At 46.9% G+C, this 19,226-nt stretch overlaps 1 protein-coding gene across 2 annotated transcripts in view; it reads left to right on the top strand.

The window, feature by feature from the left end:
• The first annotated feature begins 817 nt into the window (after positions 1-817).
• The window catches only part of MAN1A2 (mannosidase alpha class 1A member 2), a 101,383-nt gene continuing 82,974 nt past the window's right edge, over positions 818-19,226 (top strand). The window contains exon 1 of one of the 2 annotated variants that reach the window (XM_053290929.1): positions 818-1,880. In XM_053290929.1, coding sequence (XP_053146904.1) covers positions 1,570-1,880 — 311 coding nt within the window. In that variant the 5' untranslated portion in view covers positions 818-1,569. The remainder of the gene's footprint in view (positions 1,881-19,226) is intronic. The other variant, XM_053290931.1, reaches the window with a different exon arrangement.

Here is a 19,226-nt window from a genome sequence, read left to right as displayed (position 1 = left end):
ATGTACCAGCCACCACCACACTTACTCTCCTTCCTACCTGCCACGTCACACATTCTGCTTGTTCAAAAGGCAGTGTTTGGGAAAGTGAGAGCATCCAGATGTGATCAGAAAGGCTTCTTGCCATCACCACTCTTTGCTTTTTGAACGGGCAGTGGGTGGGGCATGGCCAGGAGGGAGTATGGCAGTGGCAACACCATGAGTTAGGCAGTATTTGTGCTATTTTCAAAGGCTTGCAAGGGTTGGATAGGGGCCACTGGATCTGACTCTTGCAAACCTTTGGAGTGTGGGAGAGGATGAGGTTGCCAGCAGCCCCGCCTCCTCTTTCTGTGCCCTTGCAAAGGCAAGTGTCAGATCAGGAGGTTCTAATCCGACCTCTGCAAACCTTTGCAAGGTATGCGGTGGCGACGAAGGACTGCTGGTCTGAGCTTCAGGAGACCTGGTCGGTCGTTGTAGGAACAACGCGTTCTAGGTTTGCCAGTTTCAAGTTAGCTGTATTTCCTGTTGTCTACACATTAACTCAAAAACGCATTTTGAGTCTCGAGTCAGAAATTCTGTGTAGACAACAGAAAATACAGCTGTCTAGAAATTGGCAAACCTAGGCTCGTTACTTGAGAATTTCCTTTTTTAAAATAAAAGTCCCCCTCCCCGCTCCAACAAGATTTCCTTCCATCTCAGAGTCTCACCGTGTCGATCACATTCCAAACCTGATCATAGAGCTAAGGAAGGAGGAGGAGGCCTCTCCCTCCGCTTGGCTCTATGGCTGCTCCCTCCGAGCGAAGCGTCTCCTTCCGTTTCCCAGGCGTGCGCAGGCGCACGGGGGCGCAATTCGCTCTTCAGGATACTCGAGTCGGTTATCGCTTGGCCCGGTGTTTATTGGCAAGCGGCGGGGAGGAGGAGGAGGAGGGGGAGAGAGAAAGAGGGGGAAAGGCTGAGGGAGGAGCTGCCGCTGCCCGGTTGGGGGGAAGAAGCCGCCGCTGCCTGTGGAACCAGGTGCCTGCCCAGCCCCCGGGTACCGCCCGCCACAAGCCACCCGCCCTGCCAGCCGGATCATGGGGGCCGGCCGGTGACTGCGCTTCCCTGCCGCGCGGTAAAGATACTCTGAGGCAATCCCCGGGCCAGGCGTGTGGTGGCGGGGACGGGCTGAGTCGGGCTCCCTCCTCCTCCTCCTCCGCGTGAAGCAGAGCTTAAGCTGCCCGCCGCCTCCTCCGCCAGGCTCGGCCCCGCCAAAATCCCTTCCCGGCCAGGTGCGCCTCTCCTCCCCGCCCCCTCAGGAGCAGAAATCGCAGTGCTGCTGCTGCTGCTGCTGCTCCCCGCCCTGCTCCCCGGATGAGCGTGACCGGCCCGGATCCGCCACAGGCCGTCAGGGTTGGGGGTCTCCCACCCCGGAGGAAGCCGCTCTGATGACGGCTTTCCTGCGTGGAGCCAGGCGGCCCTCCTGAAGACACGTCAACAGCCGCAACTGCTCTCGGGCTTGATCAAGAAGGGACGGCGGCGGCGGCGGCGGCGGCTGCTTCTCTCCCCTCTTCCTCTCCCCTCCCCGCCACCCCACCTCTCTTCCCCGGCGGCAAGATGACCACCCCGGCTCTGCTGCCTCTTTCTGGGCGCCGGATCCCGCCTCGCAACTTGGGTCCTTCGTCCTCCTTCCCCCACCACAGAGCTACCTTGAGACTCTCTGAGAAATTCATCCTGCTGCTGATTCTCAGTGCCTTCATCACTTTATGTTTTGGGGCCTTCTTCTTCTTGCCGGACTCTTCAAAACACAAACGTTTCGACCTGGGCTTGGAGGATGTCTTGATTCCTCACGTGGACACTAGCAAAGGGGGGAAGAACGCGGGCAGCTACTTGATCCATGGACAAGGGCATGACCAGCACAGGCACAGGTAGGTTTGCCACCGAAAATCTGGACCATGTGCATGTGGAGTGTATTTCAGTTTTTGTGAAGGAAACTTGGCACTATACCTTACTGTGAAATGACTGCATTGTTGGCATTCAAGCCACATCTAGGGGTCTCCAGAGGGAGCTATGACTGATGTAGGGGTCTTCAGAGAGAGCTTAGAAATGTGGAGTTTCATTAGTGAACTATGAGTTGTCAAATGCCTGATGTGTTAATATGCCATCTTGCTTGCTTCTTCCTCTGCCATCCCCAACAATGAGCCAACTGAAGGTAAGCCTTCAGTTTGGGCTTCCAGAAACTAAGTGCATATTAGCCATGTACCATTCTGTGCTGTAGCACAAGGAATGCCCTAGGGGAAAGGCAAACCTTTTTGTTTCTGGGACATGTCTTTGATGAGTGGTGGGAACTTCATATAGTACCCAGTTCCTGGGCTGATCCAGGGATGCCATGACTGTGTTCACCCAGTGTCTTGAGGCTGTAAGGGTTTGGATGGGCAAAAACAAGTTCAGGCTTAATCCCTCCCAAACAGAGCTGCTCAGTTCTCAATCTGGCCAGGTTTTGGTTTCGAGCGTCTTCCTTGATGGGGTCGTGGCCAGGGGAGCCTTTGGCCAGCTTCGTCTGGTGCTCAAACTGAGGCCATACTTTGACCGGCAGGCCCTGGCAACCGTGACTCATGCCCTTGTTACCTCTCGGTTGGACTATTGCAATGCACTCTACCTGGGGCTGACTTTGAAGATGACTCGGAAGCTTCAGCCGGCCTAAAATGCTGTGGCCCAGCTGCTTATGGGCAGCGGAAAATATGACCATGTCTCACCTTTGTTGTGATCATTACCTTGGCTGCCAGTTCGCTTCCGGGTCCAATTCAAAGTGCTGGTGATCACCTATAAAACTCTTCAGGGTTTGGCACCTGTGTATCTTCAGGACTGCCTCTCCCGTCCAATTTTGACCCGCCCTTTGAGGTCGTCTTAGGTGGGCCTTCTCAGAGTTCTGGGCCCAGAGGAGGTATGTTGGGCCTGGGCTCGTGGGAGGGCCTTTTCTGTTGTAACCCCCTCCTGATGGAATACCCTGTCTCCTGAGATTTGTAATGTCACCTCCCTTCTGTCCTTCAAGAAGCTTTTGAAAACTTATCTATTTTGCCAGGCTTTTCATTTTTAATGTGTTTTTCCTCCTCCCCCCCTTGTTTTCACTGTTGTTTTAATGTATGTAAGCCGCCTTGAGTCTATGGAAGTCAGGTGATCAATAAATTTGCTAAAAAATAAATAAAATAAATATTGGTCCACTTCTTGCCCTTATTAGATATGTAGGTCCAGTGGGAACTGGAATGGACTGACATCCCCACCCACCCCCACCCCCGGCCTGGACTGTGTCTGATTCTCTACATCACCAAGTATCCTGGAGAAAAGAATGTAATAAGTACTCAAGACAGAAATGTGTCTCTTTGCTTGGGTTACTCTGTAAAGCTCCATACATGTTGATAGTACTATGTACATCTTATAATGCACTCTATAAGTATTCAAACTTAGCTATGAGCGAATTTGGGGCAGGATCCAGACTAAGCTAGTAATGGTTAACTTCTAATTTCTAATTGAAATTAATGGTGCTTAAGGTAGTCCTGTCTAACTTGTCTCACTTATTTAAATGGGGTTTGATCATGACTGACTTGCATCCTGCCCTTGGTGTACACTTCCTATGAAACACTGACTCCTAGCAAATGAAAATGAAAAGTTATATTTATTAAAAGGTTTTTTTTTAAACAACCCTATCCAATGGGTATGGAACAGGAAAAAAGAGGGGGAGGAACACAAGTACTGCAGTTCTTCTGTAGGAGCAAGGAGATTTTACATTATTAATTTAAATGTGTTGGGCATTGAACCAATCAATTGGTAAACATGTCAAACAATGGTCAAGTTGTAGTGATCAGACTCCCCTCCCCCCTAAAGAGTTAACAGGAAGTGAACCCTGTCTTGACTGACAGGCTGGTGAACTCCAGGGCTCAGCACACCAGGTGGGTGGGACCTAGAAAGCTGTTGCGAGGAAGAAGGAAGTTTCTTTGTTAGAAAAGAAGCTAGGCTGGAGGTGCTCAGTCAAGGACATGTGGCCATGGAGGCTGGCGGCAGGAGAAAGACTCTGCAGATCCTTTAAAGATAGGAGGGCAGGAAGCATGAATTCTCATCTGGAGTTTGGTGAGTTTAAGGAAAGGAAGCCTGGGCTTTGGCTTTGGAGAGATTAATTTAGGGAAAGGTTTATTTAGTTAGACTTTGCATTAGAAACTTATATTTCTTTGGTGTGTGTACTTTTGCATATTCTAGATACTGTTTTATTATAGTTTACCTGCAGTGTAATTGAAATAAGAAACACTAGCCTACGCCCATCCTACCTAGGGCTTTGCAAAAGACTCTATAAACATTTAAGCATGCATTAAGAGAACCTATTTTTGTAACCTACTAAGTCTTTTTAACTGCATTTGAAAGCTGAGAAAACCTCAGATGGAAGCAGTCAGTAGTAATTGAATAAAACTTCTTTTTAGTTATCTTCTTTATACAAGCCTCTTTGAGTTGGTTTTTAACACAGGAAAACGGGGGGACTGAAGGGGGAGCTCTCTGGTGCAAACACAAATGTTCAGCAGAGTTTTTCCTGGGATTTCACCCCAAGCACAGGGAGGTTCAAGCTCTGTTGATAAGAGGGTTGGTGGTGGCAGCATTTTGAACCAACTGATAATACATAAGAGTTTTCAGAGAAGCCTAGCCAGGCAACTCAAGCAGGGATGATTCAGCCTTCCTTTTCCCTCACGTGAGCTTGCTCTGAGACAAAGGCTTTAATCTGCTACACAACTATTTTAAAGTACAGTATTAGATTTATTAGAACAAGAACATACAGGTTTGATTCTTAAGTGAATTACAGTAACAGACTAGTTGTTTAGAAACAATGAAATTACAAATAATTATTCACTGTGATTTTTAAAGGGCCTAAAATTTCTAGTCATGGTAAAGATAAAGTGTGCCGTTGAGTTGGTGTTGATTCCTTGATTTAAAAAGTGCAGGTCTTGCCTGCAGGCTTATAGTTTAGTAGGCATGATACAGAAAGGAAAACACAGAAGTAGAAACAAACTGTACATTCTTATATTAAGTAAATTTTATAATGAGCAGGTGGAATGGCCGCTGACGAGGGGGGAGGACAGAGGAGCCAAACTGGAGTTGGTCCCAGCTGAGCCAGTGTTCATTGGGGATGTGTACGAACTGGTTCGTGCACTCCTGGGAGTTGGGGAGGCCTTTAAGGGGCAGGGAGGGTGCCCTTACCTGCCCCACCACTTTCCCCCTGCCGGCGCTCTCCCCAAAATCATTGCCACAGGGCTGCAGCGTACCTCCTTGCAGCCCCGGTCACCGTCAAACCAGAAGTAGCCATGTACAAACATGTCGGCCACTTCCGGTGTGATGGTGACTGGGGCTGTAGGGAGGTACGCTGCAGCCCCGCGGTAATGATTTTGAGGAGAGCACTGGTGGGGGAAAAGCAATGGGGAAGATAAGGGCACCCTTCCTGCCCCTTAAAGGCCCCCCCTGCTTCTGAACTGGCTCAAACGCTGGACCTCCAAACCGGTTCGGCACTCCAGAAAAGGAGCACTGAGCCTGATTGTGCACATCCCTAATGTTAGTGAGCTTTTCTGTTTTGCCTCTCCCTCTATTTCAGACAGGTGGAATAACTAGTGGTGTGCATGGAACCGGCACCTGCTGGTTCAAAGTGGGGGGATTCCTTTAAGGATGGGGGAGGGTGCTCGTGCCCCTCCCGCCGCATCTCCCCCGCTGGCGCTGCCTTTAAAAATGGTCTGGTGGGGCAGCAGCATACCTCCTTGCTGCCCCGGTGCCTCCTTGGACCAGAAGTTGCCGCTGTGCATGTACATGTCATGATATGTGCGTGCAAGTATGCATGACGTGTGCACATGCAGTGGCAACTTCCAGTCTAAGGAGGCACCGGGGCAGCACGGAGGTACGCTGCCGCCCCGCTGGACCGTTTTAAAAGGCAGCGCCAGCAGGGGGGATGCAACGGGAGGGGTAAGAGCACCCTTCCCCGTCCTTAAAGAGCCCCCCCCCATTTTCAAACCGGTTCTGTGTACATCCCTAGGAATAACACCAAACAATGATAGGTAATGTTAATGTGCACAATTCATTGAACACTTCTTTTAGCTGTCACTATTTTTAGTGGACCAGCCCCCTCACAGGAGCTTTACACAGCAGGTGGCTAGATTAGATCACATGGAGAGCACATGGAGAATCAGGACTGCCTGATTCCTGCAGCAAGCAAGGTGGAGTGATGGCCTGTTCTTAGTAGTGGCTTTTGCTACTGGTGACTTCATGTGCTCTTGCCATTGGTTGGTTGTTGTTTTTTTTGGAGATATCACAGCAAGGGACTAGTAGGAGAAGCTTTGCTATGCTGCTAGCCCCTCACTGCCCCTCACTGCTGCAGGACTAGGGAGCAGGCAACCCTCTCTCTTGCCCTCACTGACAAAACCATACACCATAAGGAAATAGAACAGATAAGTTGCCCTCAAACACAGTGGTATTCTTGTCAAATATTCAGTGAAGCCAATATTTGACTGCAGTCAAATAATAGGCAGTGAATTAATAGTATCTGACTGGTCAGTTGACTGGATGTCGGTGCTAGTTGGGTATATCATGTGCTACAATAAATGCCTCAACATAATTTTGAGACTTTGCTTCTTGCTCCTCTCTGTTTTTCCTAAGATATATGGAATACTGAAAGCAAAGACTCATAATGAAAATCAGTTTGCTACCGCACAGTAAGGAATTCAAGGTACCTAATATAATTTGAAAAATTACTAGCAAGGTCCTAATTTATTTCTTATAAATATTTTTACACACTTTTTCTTCATTCTAAATTTGAGCTGTCAAGTTGGTGTCGACTCCTGGCAATCACAGAGTCCTGTGGTTGTCTTTGGTAGAATACAGGAGGGGTTTACCATTGTCATCTCCCGCACAGTATGAGATGATGCTTTCAGGATCTTTCTATATTGCTGCTGCCCGATAGAGGTGTTTCCCATAGTTTGGGAAACATACCAGCGGGGATTTGAACCGGCAACCTCTTGCTCACTAGGCAAGTTATTTCCCTGTTGCGTCTAGCTTACAGCAAAAGAATGAAAGTTAATACATTAAATACATTAGTTATTGAAACAACAAATTATAACCATGTACCTAATTTTAAAAGACTGCAAAATCAGTACACAAAACCAGCAAAACATGGTGCCCTCCACCAGGTCTTCAAAGCCGTGAATGGATAGATGGGCCTTGTAGCAGGGTGAAAGATTATCTGTAGCTTGATATGAGAATATCTTTGAAAGTCATATTCACTCTGAGTAGGGATGTGCACAGAACTGGGTGGGGGAGACTCGAAGGCATGGAACCGGGCGGGGGAGGCTCAAAGGCGGGGGGGTGCACTTCCCCCTCCTGCCGCTCTTCCCCCGCTGGCGCTCCGTTTTTAGTTAGTCCATGAGGTGGCAGTGTACCTCCCTGCCACTTGTTTGCCCCCGTTTACTGGATATACCCAGAAGTATCTGCTGCGCCTGTGTGGGTGTGCACTCATGGGTGCGTCAGAAATTTCCAGGTATACCCAGTAAACAGGGCAGAAGGGAGGTATGCTGCCGCCCCATGGACTGACTAATAACAGAGTGCCAGCGGGGGAAGAGCGGTGGGAGAGGTAAGTGCACCCTCCCCCGCCCTTAAAGTAGCACCCCCTGCCTTCGAACCGGCGGAACCACTCGCTGTTCAAACTGGTTCAGAGGCCCATAAAAGGCCTCCAAACCAGTTCTGTGCACATCGCTAGCTCTGAGTAGCACCCAGATTAATTGTGCAGGCATGATAGTACTCATGGAAGCCATTTTCCTTGCTCTTCTCCTTCCTATAGCCTTTTGAGCCCCTTTCCCAAGCTATTTCCAAGAGTTGAGGGACCCTTGGCAATTATGTGAGATGTGGAGCAGGTGGCTACAGAAGGAGGAAGGAATTCTCAGGAAACGAAGTAGAGGCACCTTCTACAAGGTGTCTCCACTTGATTTTCAGAGGTCCCTCCCTTCCCTTGGGGCCACTTGTGCTGCATGCTGTACCATTGCTGAGGGTCCCTTGGCCCCGAGGAATGGCATTTTTATGGCTCAGGGTTGCAAGGAAGAGAAAATGTTGGGAAAAATAGCTTGTGTTTCTCTCTCTCTCTCTCTCTCTCTCTCTCAAAAATTACAATGATGTCCAAATAACTATTTCACTTGTTCCTTTCACGCTGTGCTTTCCCTGGTTGCATTTGCATGAATAAAGGTAAATCACATTACGAACTCCTATAATTAGTGACTGTTGTTGAGGAGTAAGTACCCAATTTCTATGCTGTTATGTGCTAGCATTCATGAATTGACAGAGACACATAGAATAATAGAATTTGAGTTGGGAAGGAACCTGGAATGGTCTATTCATACTCTTGCTTAGTACAGAAAACTGTTACAGCATCACTGATAGATGGCTATTCAGCCTCTGTTTGAAATCATCTAGCAAAGGAGAGCCCACCAATGCACAAGGCAGACGATTCCATTGTCAAACAGCTCTTACAGTTAGGAAATTATTCCTGATATCTAGCCTGAAATCTGCTTCTTTGTAGTTTCAACCCATTGGTTCTAGTCCTGTCCTTGGGTGGAACAAAGACAAGTCTGCTCCTTCTTCTGTGATAGTCCTTCAGATATTTGAAGATTGTTGTTATATTCCTCCCCCATCTTAATCTTGTCTTTTTCAGGCTAAATATACTCGACCCCTTTACCTGTTCTTCATAGGACTTGGTTTCCAGACCCGTCAGCATCTTTGTTACCTGCCTTTGAATGCATTCCAGCTTATCAAAGCCATTTTTAAAATACGTGGGGCCCTTCATTCATCCATTCAAAATGGGGCCCCCAGAATTAGACACAGTATTAGACTCTGAGCCTGTTTATCTCTCTATATAATTCTGGTAGATGGTCCATGCACGACGTGTTCCATTGCGAAGCAGAGAGAGTTCTAAAGCAAGTGGATTGGCTGAGCCTGCGGCTGGGTGGAGGCTGGCACAGCAAGCAGATTGGCTGTGCGAGCCTCCAAGGACGGTGGGGTGAGGAGGAGGTGGCGGTGGTGGGCCCTTGCAGTGGAGGTGACGGGTGGGTAAAAATGGCGGGGGGGGGGAGGGAGCCTGGTGGGGAGAGAAAGTGCCGCCGGGGGGCGGGGAGGGAAAGCTGCCAATGGCGAGAGGAGGATAGGGACCTCTGGAATGACGGGGAATGGACTGGGGCGGAAGGGAGTGGGGAAGTGGCGTGGAATGGACAGGGAATAGAGAGGGGTGGAAGTGGTGGGGAATGGACTGGTGCGGAAGGGAGGGGGGAAGCAGCAGGGAGAGACTAGTGGCACAGATGCTATGTGCCGGGTCTGCTAGTTTATTTTCATTTCTCTATGTAAACCGCTTTGGGAACTTTTGTTGAAAAGCAGTATATAAATATTCATTGCAGTAGTAGTAGTAGTATTCCGAGAGAATCGTACCCAATAATCCATATTCTCCAGCACAGAATATAGTAAAGTCAATACTTCTCATTATCTGGACACAATAATTCTGTTAAGGCACACATTCAAAGAGGCGTGCATACTTCTGGCTGTATCTTGGCTTGCTCTCTGGTTGAGAACATAATTGCATTCTTCAGTTTGTAGAAACTTGAACATTTTGTCTCATTAATAGTATTGGATTAGTATAATTCAGAGTTCAAATGTTTAACATGCATTCATTAGAAAATTGTATGATATAGTATACAGTATACTTCTGATCATACTAATGTTAGATGGTTCAATGGAAAGTTTATTAAAGTATCTAGTTATTGGGATTCCAAGATCTAGTCTGACTTGAACTGGGAGGAGGGAGGGAGGGAGAATACTTCAGAATATCTCCCTCAACTCCTTTTCCAGTCAATCTACTCTTTGTAACAGCTTATGGGTCATGTTTAGCCATTTGGTCTGAAACAATCAACTTCTTTTTGCATTGCTCTCATTTTCTAGAACATAGACTATTATTTACATACCACTTTTAAACAAAAAAAAAGTTATCAGTGTGGTTTATATAGAAGAATAAGATGATCTCCTTTCTCCAAACCATAAGGGAGACCCAGGATTAGCCACAGGAGGGGTGGTGTGGTTGATTAGGGTCAGTTGCTCTTCTCTTGCTAAATATAAGGAGAATCAGCATTTTGACTGGAGTCTCTTAGCTCAGTTAGCAGGGGACTAGTCTTGTTACATATTCCTTATCCTCTGGGAGTGAAATCTGGCTATGGCAACAATTCAAACCAGAATGTGTACTGATTAGAATAGTGTAATTTCAAAAGTTGGGCTGAAATGCACTGGTGAATCCCCAGTATGTTGGCAGTGGGTACCACGGATAGTGCAGCTCAAGGTGCTAAGGGCAACAAGTTTGATGTCATTGGATGTTACAACTAATTAAAAAGGTAAATGAACTATCAGTTAATTGTGATGATTTGTTTGTCAACTCAAAACTGAACTGATTTTGTCTTTTGTTTATATTTTAAATAAACAATATAAGTTCATTATATGAAGTAATGAGATTTTCATGTTCACAGCACATGTTTTGTGTCCTTTTCAATAGGATTGAGTAGTTCTAAAGCCTGTGGGATAAGCAGGAAGCTGAGATCCATCATGCCAAGTTTCTGATGAGTTTTAAATCCCCTTTAAATCAGGTTTATCAGGGGAATCTTTGTTCCCTGAACTGTCAGTGTCAATTTTCTAATCACAGATGTGGTTCTTTATTTTGTGATTGCCACTGAAGTGTCCTATTTGGGCCAAAAATATGTTGCTGTAGCACTGTGAAGTGTAGAGTTCATTATTGCTGCAGTTTCCTAAATTAGATTAAAAAAAACTCTGGTGCATGCAACCGTGTAGTACTTCTACATTTACTACACACTTGAGTAATTCAGAGCGGGTCCCAACTTCCCATTTGTGCCTGCTCTGTCTGTTGCAGTCACCTAGCCCTAATGCTTCCATGTGCCTCTGCACACCTCAGTGCTTTCCCTCTTTCCCTTTCAGCCTCCTGTGCCCAACTGGCTGCTTGCCCTGCATCTCCTCCCTTTGTTTTACTGATGCTCCTAGGATTGGTAGTCCCCTGGAGAACAAATAGTCCGATTGAGATGGCACTGAAAATATATGGCCAAACTGGGAATAGTTTCCCTCACTTATCCCTTCTCCCCTTGTGTATATATACTGGGTGTGGATTGTTATCCTCCTTGTTATGCCAAGATGGCTCAATTACAGAGTTGCCCATAAACCAGGGAGTCGCACATTTTGGATATCCTTGGTATTTTACCAAAATTTGCTTGTTGCTACTGAATCTGTTCCTCCCTGATTTTGAGAAGTGGGGTGGGCTCTTGTCTCTGACAACGGGCTAGAGGCATTTGAAGCAATCAGGTCTCCAGTTGGTGGCTCACCCCTGATCTGTCACTTATCTTCAAGCAGCAAGACTGCTTCCTGTTCCCAAGTGCCTTCCGAGCCCAGCCTGAAGTCAGAGATGAGTTCAACCCTCCCCCCACACCCCCACAACTCTCACTTTGGACTGGGGCAGACACTTGCCATTATAAAATATATGCTTGGTGATCACAAATACACTCTATTATCAAGTTGCTCTCCTTTTCTTGGCTTTGAGTCTCCATTTTGGACAAGTGAAACTGTTACATTTTCTTTGAATCTAGGAGCCAACCCAAAAATTTAGAAGCCAGAAAATGGAAACTTGACCAAGTTACTGAACTTAGTGATGGCATTGTTTGTGTGTGGGAAGGATAAAAGGGCTTCGTTTTATCTCCTTTAGAAGCAGCATACATAGAGAAACGAGACTGACTAGGACAAATACATATTTTATGAAATAACTTTTCTATTCGCCATGGTTGGATTTCTCGGCACCATGCCTCCCTGGTGCCTGAGATTTATCAAGCCCTGGCACAGGCAGAAGTTTTGAAGTTGCCAGCCTGGGAAAGCGCTTGGTACTCTTGCATTTCTAGTGAAGGCAATTGGTGGCCAGGCAAGTAAATGAGGTCCTAGGACAAAGGAGAGTCTGAATGGATAATCCAGATCTCACTCTAATGCAATCCGACACTGACTAAACTGGCACGCCCAGAGCCTCATCTCCTTTGTATCTCAACCAGATTGTACTTCCTCACCTACTCTGCTCTTATTTTAGAAAATACACACACATATTTTCTGCCTTTTGTGATCTGAGCACTTACCCCATACCTTTGTTTTGACCACTATAATTGCCCTGGACCCCAGAGTTTAGTGTGCTACTAGTTGTGAGCTTGCTAGCAGACACTCTGCCCTAGACTGCCCTAGGGATGTGCATGGAAATGGCAGGGGCTGTTTTGAAGGTGGGGAAGGGTGCACTTGCCCCTCCCTCCGCTTTCCCTCCACTGGCGCTGGGTTTGTAAAGACTCAGTTGGGGCGACAGCATAGCTTTCTGCCGCCCTGCTCTCTCCTTGGCCACTTCAGGGACGGGGCGGCAGGGAGGTATGCTGCCGCCCTGATGGAGTCTTTACAAACCCAGTGCCAGTGGGGGGGGGAGCGGAGGGAGGGGTAAGTGCACCCTCCCCTACCTTTAAAGTTGTCCCACCCCCGCCTTCGAGCTTCTGAACCACTCGGTGTTGGAACCTGTTTGGAGGCCCATAAAAGGGCCCCCGAACAGGTTTGTGCACATCCCTAACCTGCCCTGGAGCTCCTAGCTGAGTGTTTGCACCCCCCTCCGCACCCCCTGCACCCCAAACTGGTTCATGGCACACCCTGTGCCCAGCCAAGCACCCAGACACAATTGGAACTCTTGGATTAGATGCTAGCCTGCCAGTCTAGGAAGCTCCCCAACCAGTTCCCCAGTCCAGTGACAGACTTAAACGCCCAGAGACGTAAGTTTTGGGCAGTATAAAAATATGTTAAATAAATAAATAAACGTGGAAGCTGTATCTTCAGTCAAGAGCCATCCCTCCCCCTTTTAGATGTCATTGTTTTCAGCAGAACATGGTTCTTCTTTTCTTCCCTCCACCTCAACTTTCACTTTCGCTTTGCTCACAGTAGCCTGACTGATCATTCCCTGATCTCCCTCCCTTCACTGAAACTGTCTTCAGATCTATTTTTTCACCCCCACTCATGTAAAAATCTCATGTAAAAACAACGTGGTTGAAATTAAATCTCATCACAAACCTGCTATACCAACATGGTCTCCTAAAAATGAATTAATGACTCTCTCACACATTGAGTTACCTATCAAACATGAACATTCATTTCAGTTCCGTCTCATGAAAATACCTTTAGTCTGCCCATCAGTGTTCAGCAACTACCAGCTCTTGCTTTTGGAAATTTCTGGGCTTTCAGTATCTTTTTATAAGCAGACTAAAGTCACATTTGCAAAGACAAAGGCTGTATATTAGGGGGGTTGTTTTGTGGTGTGACTCAGCCAAGGCAGAGGAGTGAAGGCAGAGACACAATATAGGAACGGAGGTGGAGTAGAAAAGCAGTGGAAAGAAAAAAGGCAAGCATTATTTAGTACACAGCTTCCTATATTGCCTCACACTTTGCCACAGAAAAACAAGCCCAATTCACACTTGTGTGTAGGTGCACATGCAAACGCCTTAGATGGAATACTGGTGTCTAGTGTACCAAAGGTACAGCAACACACTTTATATCTGTGACATGTTTTTGAGGGGCTTTTACCCTTTAAAATGGATGCAGTTACAGTCATTCACACACAAGCATGTACGAATGCACAGACCATCTGTACAGTCGTACAACATAATTTATAAATAAGGACAGAACTGCTATTGCTTCTGAGCATAAGAAACAGCCTATCTGCAAATATTTTGAAGAAATAACATCCCTGGGTAAAAAGTAAGTAGTGCAGCAAGGAGAGGCAAGGCAACCTGACACAGGTAATGAGTAAAAGTATCAATTACATTAAGTACATATTATGAACTTTCCTAAATTAGTAAAATTCAAGTTATCTAAAAAATTACATGAAGTATATCCTCCTTTATTTTATAAATGCTCTATTGAATTGTAAATTCACCTGTTTTAGTGATCATATATTTGCACCACCAACAAATATATAAAGATTCATCAATGGGATTTATATCTGACTTAATTTAAGGTTTTCTTTTGGTGATTTAAATACATTTGCCCCACTTTAAATAAACTTTATTTTTGTTTTGAAAAGTGCTAACCTCTTGCCTAGGTTGGTGCTCTGCACTACTTTGTAGTGATGCTTCATTATTTGTATCTGATCCAAAAGTACACACACTGGCTCATTAACTAGCAATAAATTTGGGTTCAGCTAGATAGCTGCCTGCTTCCCCAGCTGGTCAGAGTTGGCTGCCTGGAGGTGGAGGCTCCAGCACCATAGAAACTGTAACTATGATTTGGAGTGATATATGAATTTGCCAAGCTAGAGTTGGAACAGTCCATGACTTAGGCCTTTGGTTTGGTGACTGATCACAAGCCACAGTTCAGCTTCCTTACCTATGGTTTGGTGTGAATTAAGCCTTAGTGCATATCTACCCCTTCATCAAAATGTATGAGCAGAGTTCTGCAATTTTGGCATGCACATTATCACCAAATTGTGGTTGCTTATGAAGGAAGCCCCCTCACCTCCTGTTGCTACTTGAGTAGAAGCATGAAGTGCTGAGATGTCCATTTGGCAGTTTCTTGGCCAACACTCTGAGCATCACAACTAAACAGCAGCCAGGCATACCCACTGTCTTCTGCTGCTGCTTTTGAGCAGGATGGAAGGCGTGAGGTGTGTGTGCTTGGCTCAGACACTCCAGGTGCCACAGCTGAGTATTGGTCAAGTGTGTCTGTCATGCCTTTTTTTCTAATCAAGAGCAGAATAGAAAGATGTGGGCAGTGTTTCCTCTAAGGCAGGGGTGGGGAACCTTGGCCCTCCAGCTGTTTTTGAATTACAACTCCCACCATCCCCAGCCACAATAATTGGAATTTATTCCATTCTATTCCTGGTGCCGAAGGAGAACTGCTCATGGAGGGCGGTCCTAGACCATAAGCGGCTAAACTGCTACATTAGGAAAAGACTGTCCAGGATGGAATCCCACCGCACCATCAAGGAAGTGATTTGCAACCGGGAGTTCCTAGCCTCCATAGACCTTTTGGAGCCGCATCTGCATGTCCTCATCCACCTGTCCCACCGCAGATACCTCCGTTTTCACATCCATGACTGGCATTATCAGTACAAGGTGATGCCGTTTGGCCTGTCCTCTGCTCCAAGGGTATTCACCAAGATCATGTTAACCCTAATGGCCCGGATGTGTGAGGAAGCACTCCACGTGCACCTATATTTGTACAATCTGCTCGTCTGCTCTTCATCTTCATACAAGTTCACCAGGACATACGACAAACCCTACATCTTCTGACGTTGCATGGATTCGTGGTCAACAGACAAAAGAGCCACTTGGTTCCCTCTCAATCTCTACAACACCTGGGAGCCCTCCTCGACATTGTCCAGGGCATGATCTTATTGACAACAGACCGCAGAAACAAGATCGTAGCACTGATTCACACTTCTGGCACAGATACTAGGATCCATGATATCCTGCCTGGTGTGCACCCCCTGGGCACATTGACACTCTCGCGCCCTCCAATGGCTATTTCTTCCCTTCCAGAACCTCATTGCGACCAGAACACACAGATCGATGGTACTCACCATGGAGGTTCTTCACTCCCTATGCTGGTGGGTGTCACCGGCTATCCTATGAGGTCTGCCCCTAGTCCCTCCAAACAGGATCATTGTCACCATGGATGCAAGCCTCACGGGATGGGGAGCACATTGCCTCCAACAACCTGCCCATGGTGTTTGGTCAAGCAGAGAGACCTCAATGAGCATCAACTTGCTTGAATTAAGAGCTATTCATCTCTCCCTCAGACACTTCCTTCACCTGATACAGAGCCAACATGTGCTAGTTTGCACAGACAATGTAGCCACAAAGGCATACATCGCGAATCAGGGCGGCACCAGATCCCATCCCATGATGGAGGAGCCCACTCGACTGTTAACCTGGGCGGAGAAGCATCTTGCCTCAATCACGAGTATCTCAGTGGGACAACCAGACTGACAGTGGACTGGCTCAGCTGTCGGAACATAGATCCGGCAGAATGGTCCCTCCACACCGAAGTCTTCCATCAGATCATGACGGCATTTGGTCCACCACTCGTAGACCTCTTTGCCTCCACAACCAGTCACCAACTCCCCAGGTTCTACACAAGGTTCCACTGAAGTTGATCATAGAAAAAGTGAACCTAATTCTCATCGCTCCTCACGGGCCAAGGAGACTGTAGTTTGTGGACCTAGTCTCACTATCCTCCAGGACACCATGGCCTCTTCCACGTCATCCAGATCTTCTGTCCCAGGGCCTTGTACTACACCTGGATCCAGACTGGCTCCAACTATGTGCCTGGAAATTCAGTCCGCTTACCTGAAAAGGGCTGGATACACAGTGGCTGTGCAGGATACCATACTAGCATCAAGGAGGCTCTCAACTACCATGATCTACCAAGCCACTTGGTCTGCTTTCTTCAGATGGGCGTGCAGGAAACACTTCTCCCCGCTCACCATGGGGATTCCCAAAGTTCTGACTTTCCTCCAGGAGGGCATAGGGATGGGACTCCGTCCCAACACACTTCGCAGACAGGTTTCAGCACTGGCGTTGGTCCTGGAACTGATGTCGCATGGATCCTCCATGCTACGCCCTCACCTCAGACGATTCCTGAAGGGGGCCACCAACCTCGCACCCCTGCCGATTCACAGGTTTCCATCCTGAGATCTCAGCAAGGTCCTAAATGCTCTCACGAGACAACCCTTCAAACCCCTCAGATCACCACCTCTGAACATCCTTTCCTACAAGGTGCTCTTGCTTGTGGCCATCACGTTGGCATGCAGGATATCTGAATTGGGAGCCCTATCAGCAAGCAAGGAGCTTTGCTCCTTCAACGATGAAGCAGTTATACTGCGCTTTGACCCTCCATTTATCCCAAAGATCAACACCATCTTTCACAGGTCCCAGGAGGTGGTTCTCCCTTCATTCTGCCCAAATCCTACACATCCTAAGGAGAAACTATGGCACACTCTGGATGTATGCAGGGCACTTTGAATTTACCTGAAGCTTACCAAACCTTATCGCAATTTGGACACCCTATTCATCTCCTTTCATCCTAACTCACTAGGTCACAAAGTTTCCAAGACTACCCTAGCTAAGTGGATCAAAGCAACTGTCTGCCTGGCATACAAGACACTGCACCTACCAGTTCCTGCGGGCATCACGGTGCACTCCACTTGCAGTGTCAGAACGTCAGCCACTTTCTCAGCTAACGCTCCACTTCAGGTCATCTGTAAAGCCGCTACCTGGTCCTCCATCTCTCCATTTATCAAATACTATAAGGTCTCATCCTTCCATTCTGATCAGGTGGCCATGGCTCACGCAGTCCTACAGCAGGTTGTCTAACTGTCCGCTCTTCCCTCCCTGTCTCTTTCTACTGCTTGGGCATGTCCCACTCTTCAGGATGAACTCAGACAAACTGCAGAAAAAGAAACAGTGGTCTTACCTGTGAAGGGTTCTTTTTCACAGTGTCTGAGTTCATCCGCCCCTCCCGCGGATGCTCCATACCTCCATGGGACTCGGGCGCAGTTGTGGGTGGCGGTGACTCCCGGGGTAACAGTAACCTCTCCCTCTAGCTCATGTTTTTCTCATTTTTCAGCTAGGCAGCTCTTCCTGTCTGCCTATCTCTAGTCTTTCTCTTTCTGTCCTCCTAGTACCTCTAACTTTTCCTTTGACGCTCCTGTGATTACCTGGCTCAACAGTCTGGAACTGGGGTTTTGGGTGCCTTCTACCTAACTACCAGATATAACCACAGTTTTTAAAATCTACTTCCTGTCTCCTGAGGCATGCTTTGGAACACAACCCACTCTTCAAGTTGAACTCAGATGCTGGGAAAAAGAACCCTTCACAGGTAAGACCAATGTTTCTTTTTAATGTCCATTCTGCAAATTTTAGATCGTGCACAGGATTAATCTGGAAGGCCCCACTCTGAATTCACGTGTGCGCACACTGCCTTGATACTGCCGCCCAGAACAAAACTCATTCTGTAGAGATGAAAACATTATTGGGAACACTGGATGTGGGGTTTGCTTATTTTGGTCCTGTGCAGCCAAAGCTTTCCAGGCAGTACAGTGGCTCACTCTTCCTCTCAACATAAGGGGCACAGATTGCCCACTGCTATTTCTCCAGAGATCGGAGGAAGTCTGGGGTTTGTCATGCTCAGCAGATGGTGGCGGCATAGTTGCCGTGCTGAGCTTAGTGAACAAAATTGTGAAAACCTCTGTGTGTGGGGGGTTGGGGACGACAACTGCCCATTAGTTGGTTTTCTTTTCTTTTTTACAGCAGAGAGTCAAGGGGAGCCAAGGCCAATTATGGCTCCCCATAGTGTGTTTCAGCTGAATGCAAGTGTTACATTATTAATGGGTATCCACTTCTCATGTACAAGAGAAGAGACCTTAAAGTGGCTTCTTGTCATCTGTATTTCACAGTACACTGTTGCAAGTTAGTAGTTTTGCTCCTGATCATCCTAGGTTAAAAAAAAAAAAGATTTGTGATGGTATGCATCAGCCAGCATGGTGTAGTGGTTAGAGTGTTGGACTAGGATCAGGGAGACCCGAGTTCAAATCCCCATTCAGCCATGATACTTGCTGAGTGACCCTGAGTCAGTCACTTCTCTCTCGGCCTAATCTACTTCACAGGGTTGTTGTGTGGATAAATATAACCATGAATACTACTCTGGGCTCCTTGGAGGAAGAGCGGGATACAAGTGTAATAAAATATATAAATGTTATGAGATAATCTGAGAACAGTTCAGGTTTTTCAGAGAAGGTTGCAAGACGTAAGAACAAGTTGAACAATGCATTATTGATAACAGACCACAGGGGTTGCAGCTTAGTTCTCATATGACTTCTAATCATGCTGTAATTTGCTGGTGGCAAGCCTTTCCGACTCTGACTGGGTTCAAGCATCATATTGAATCATGGTTTGTGCTAACCGTAGTTAAGAGACAGAGATGTTGGTTTCCTGCAAAATGTTGTATAGGAAAAATGCCTGGAAATTTTTCTGATGTAATTTTTTCTTCATTTGCATAAAAATTAAACTGTTTCTTCAGAAAATTTTCCTCTGCAGATTTTTCTGATGTCCTAAAGAGATAGTGATATTAGACTGTATGTCATTGTACAGCCCTCAAGGAATATT

The sequence above is a fragment of the Hemicordylus capensis genome, chromosome 2 (genome assembly GCF_027244095.1).
Source record: "Hemicordylus capensis ecotype Gifberg chromosome 2, rHemCap1.1.pri, whole genome shotgun sequence".
Classification (NCBI taxonomy): domain Eukaryota; kingdom Metazoa; phylum Chordata; class Lepidosauria; order Squamata; family Cordylidae; genus Hemicordylus; species Hemicordylus capensis.
This window is presented reverse-complemented; position numbering and strand designations above follow the sequence as displayed.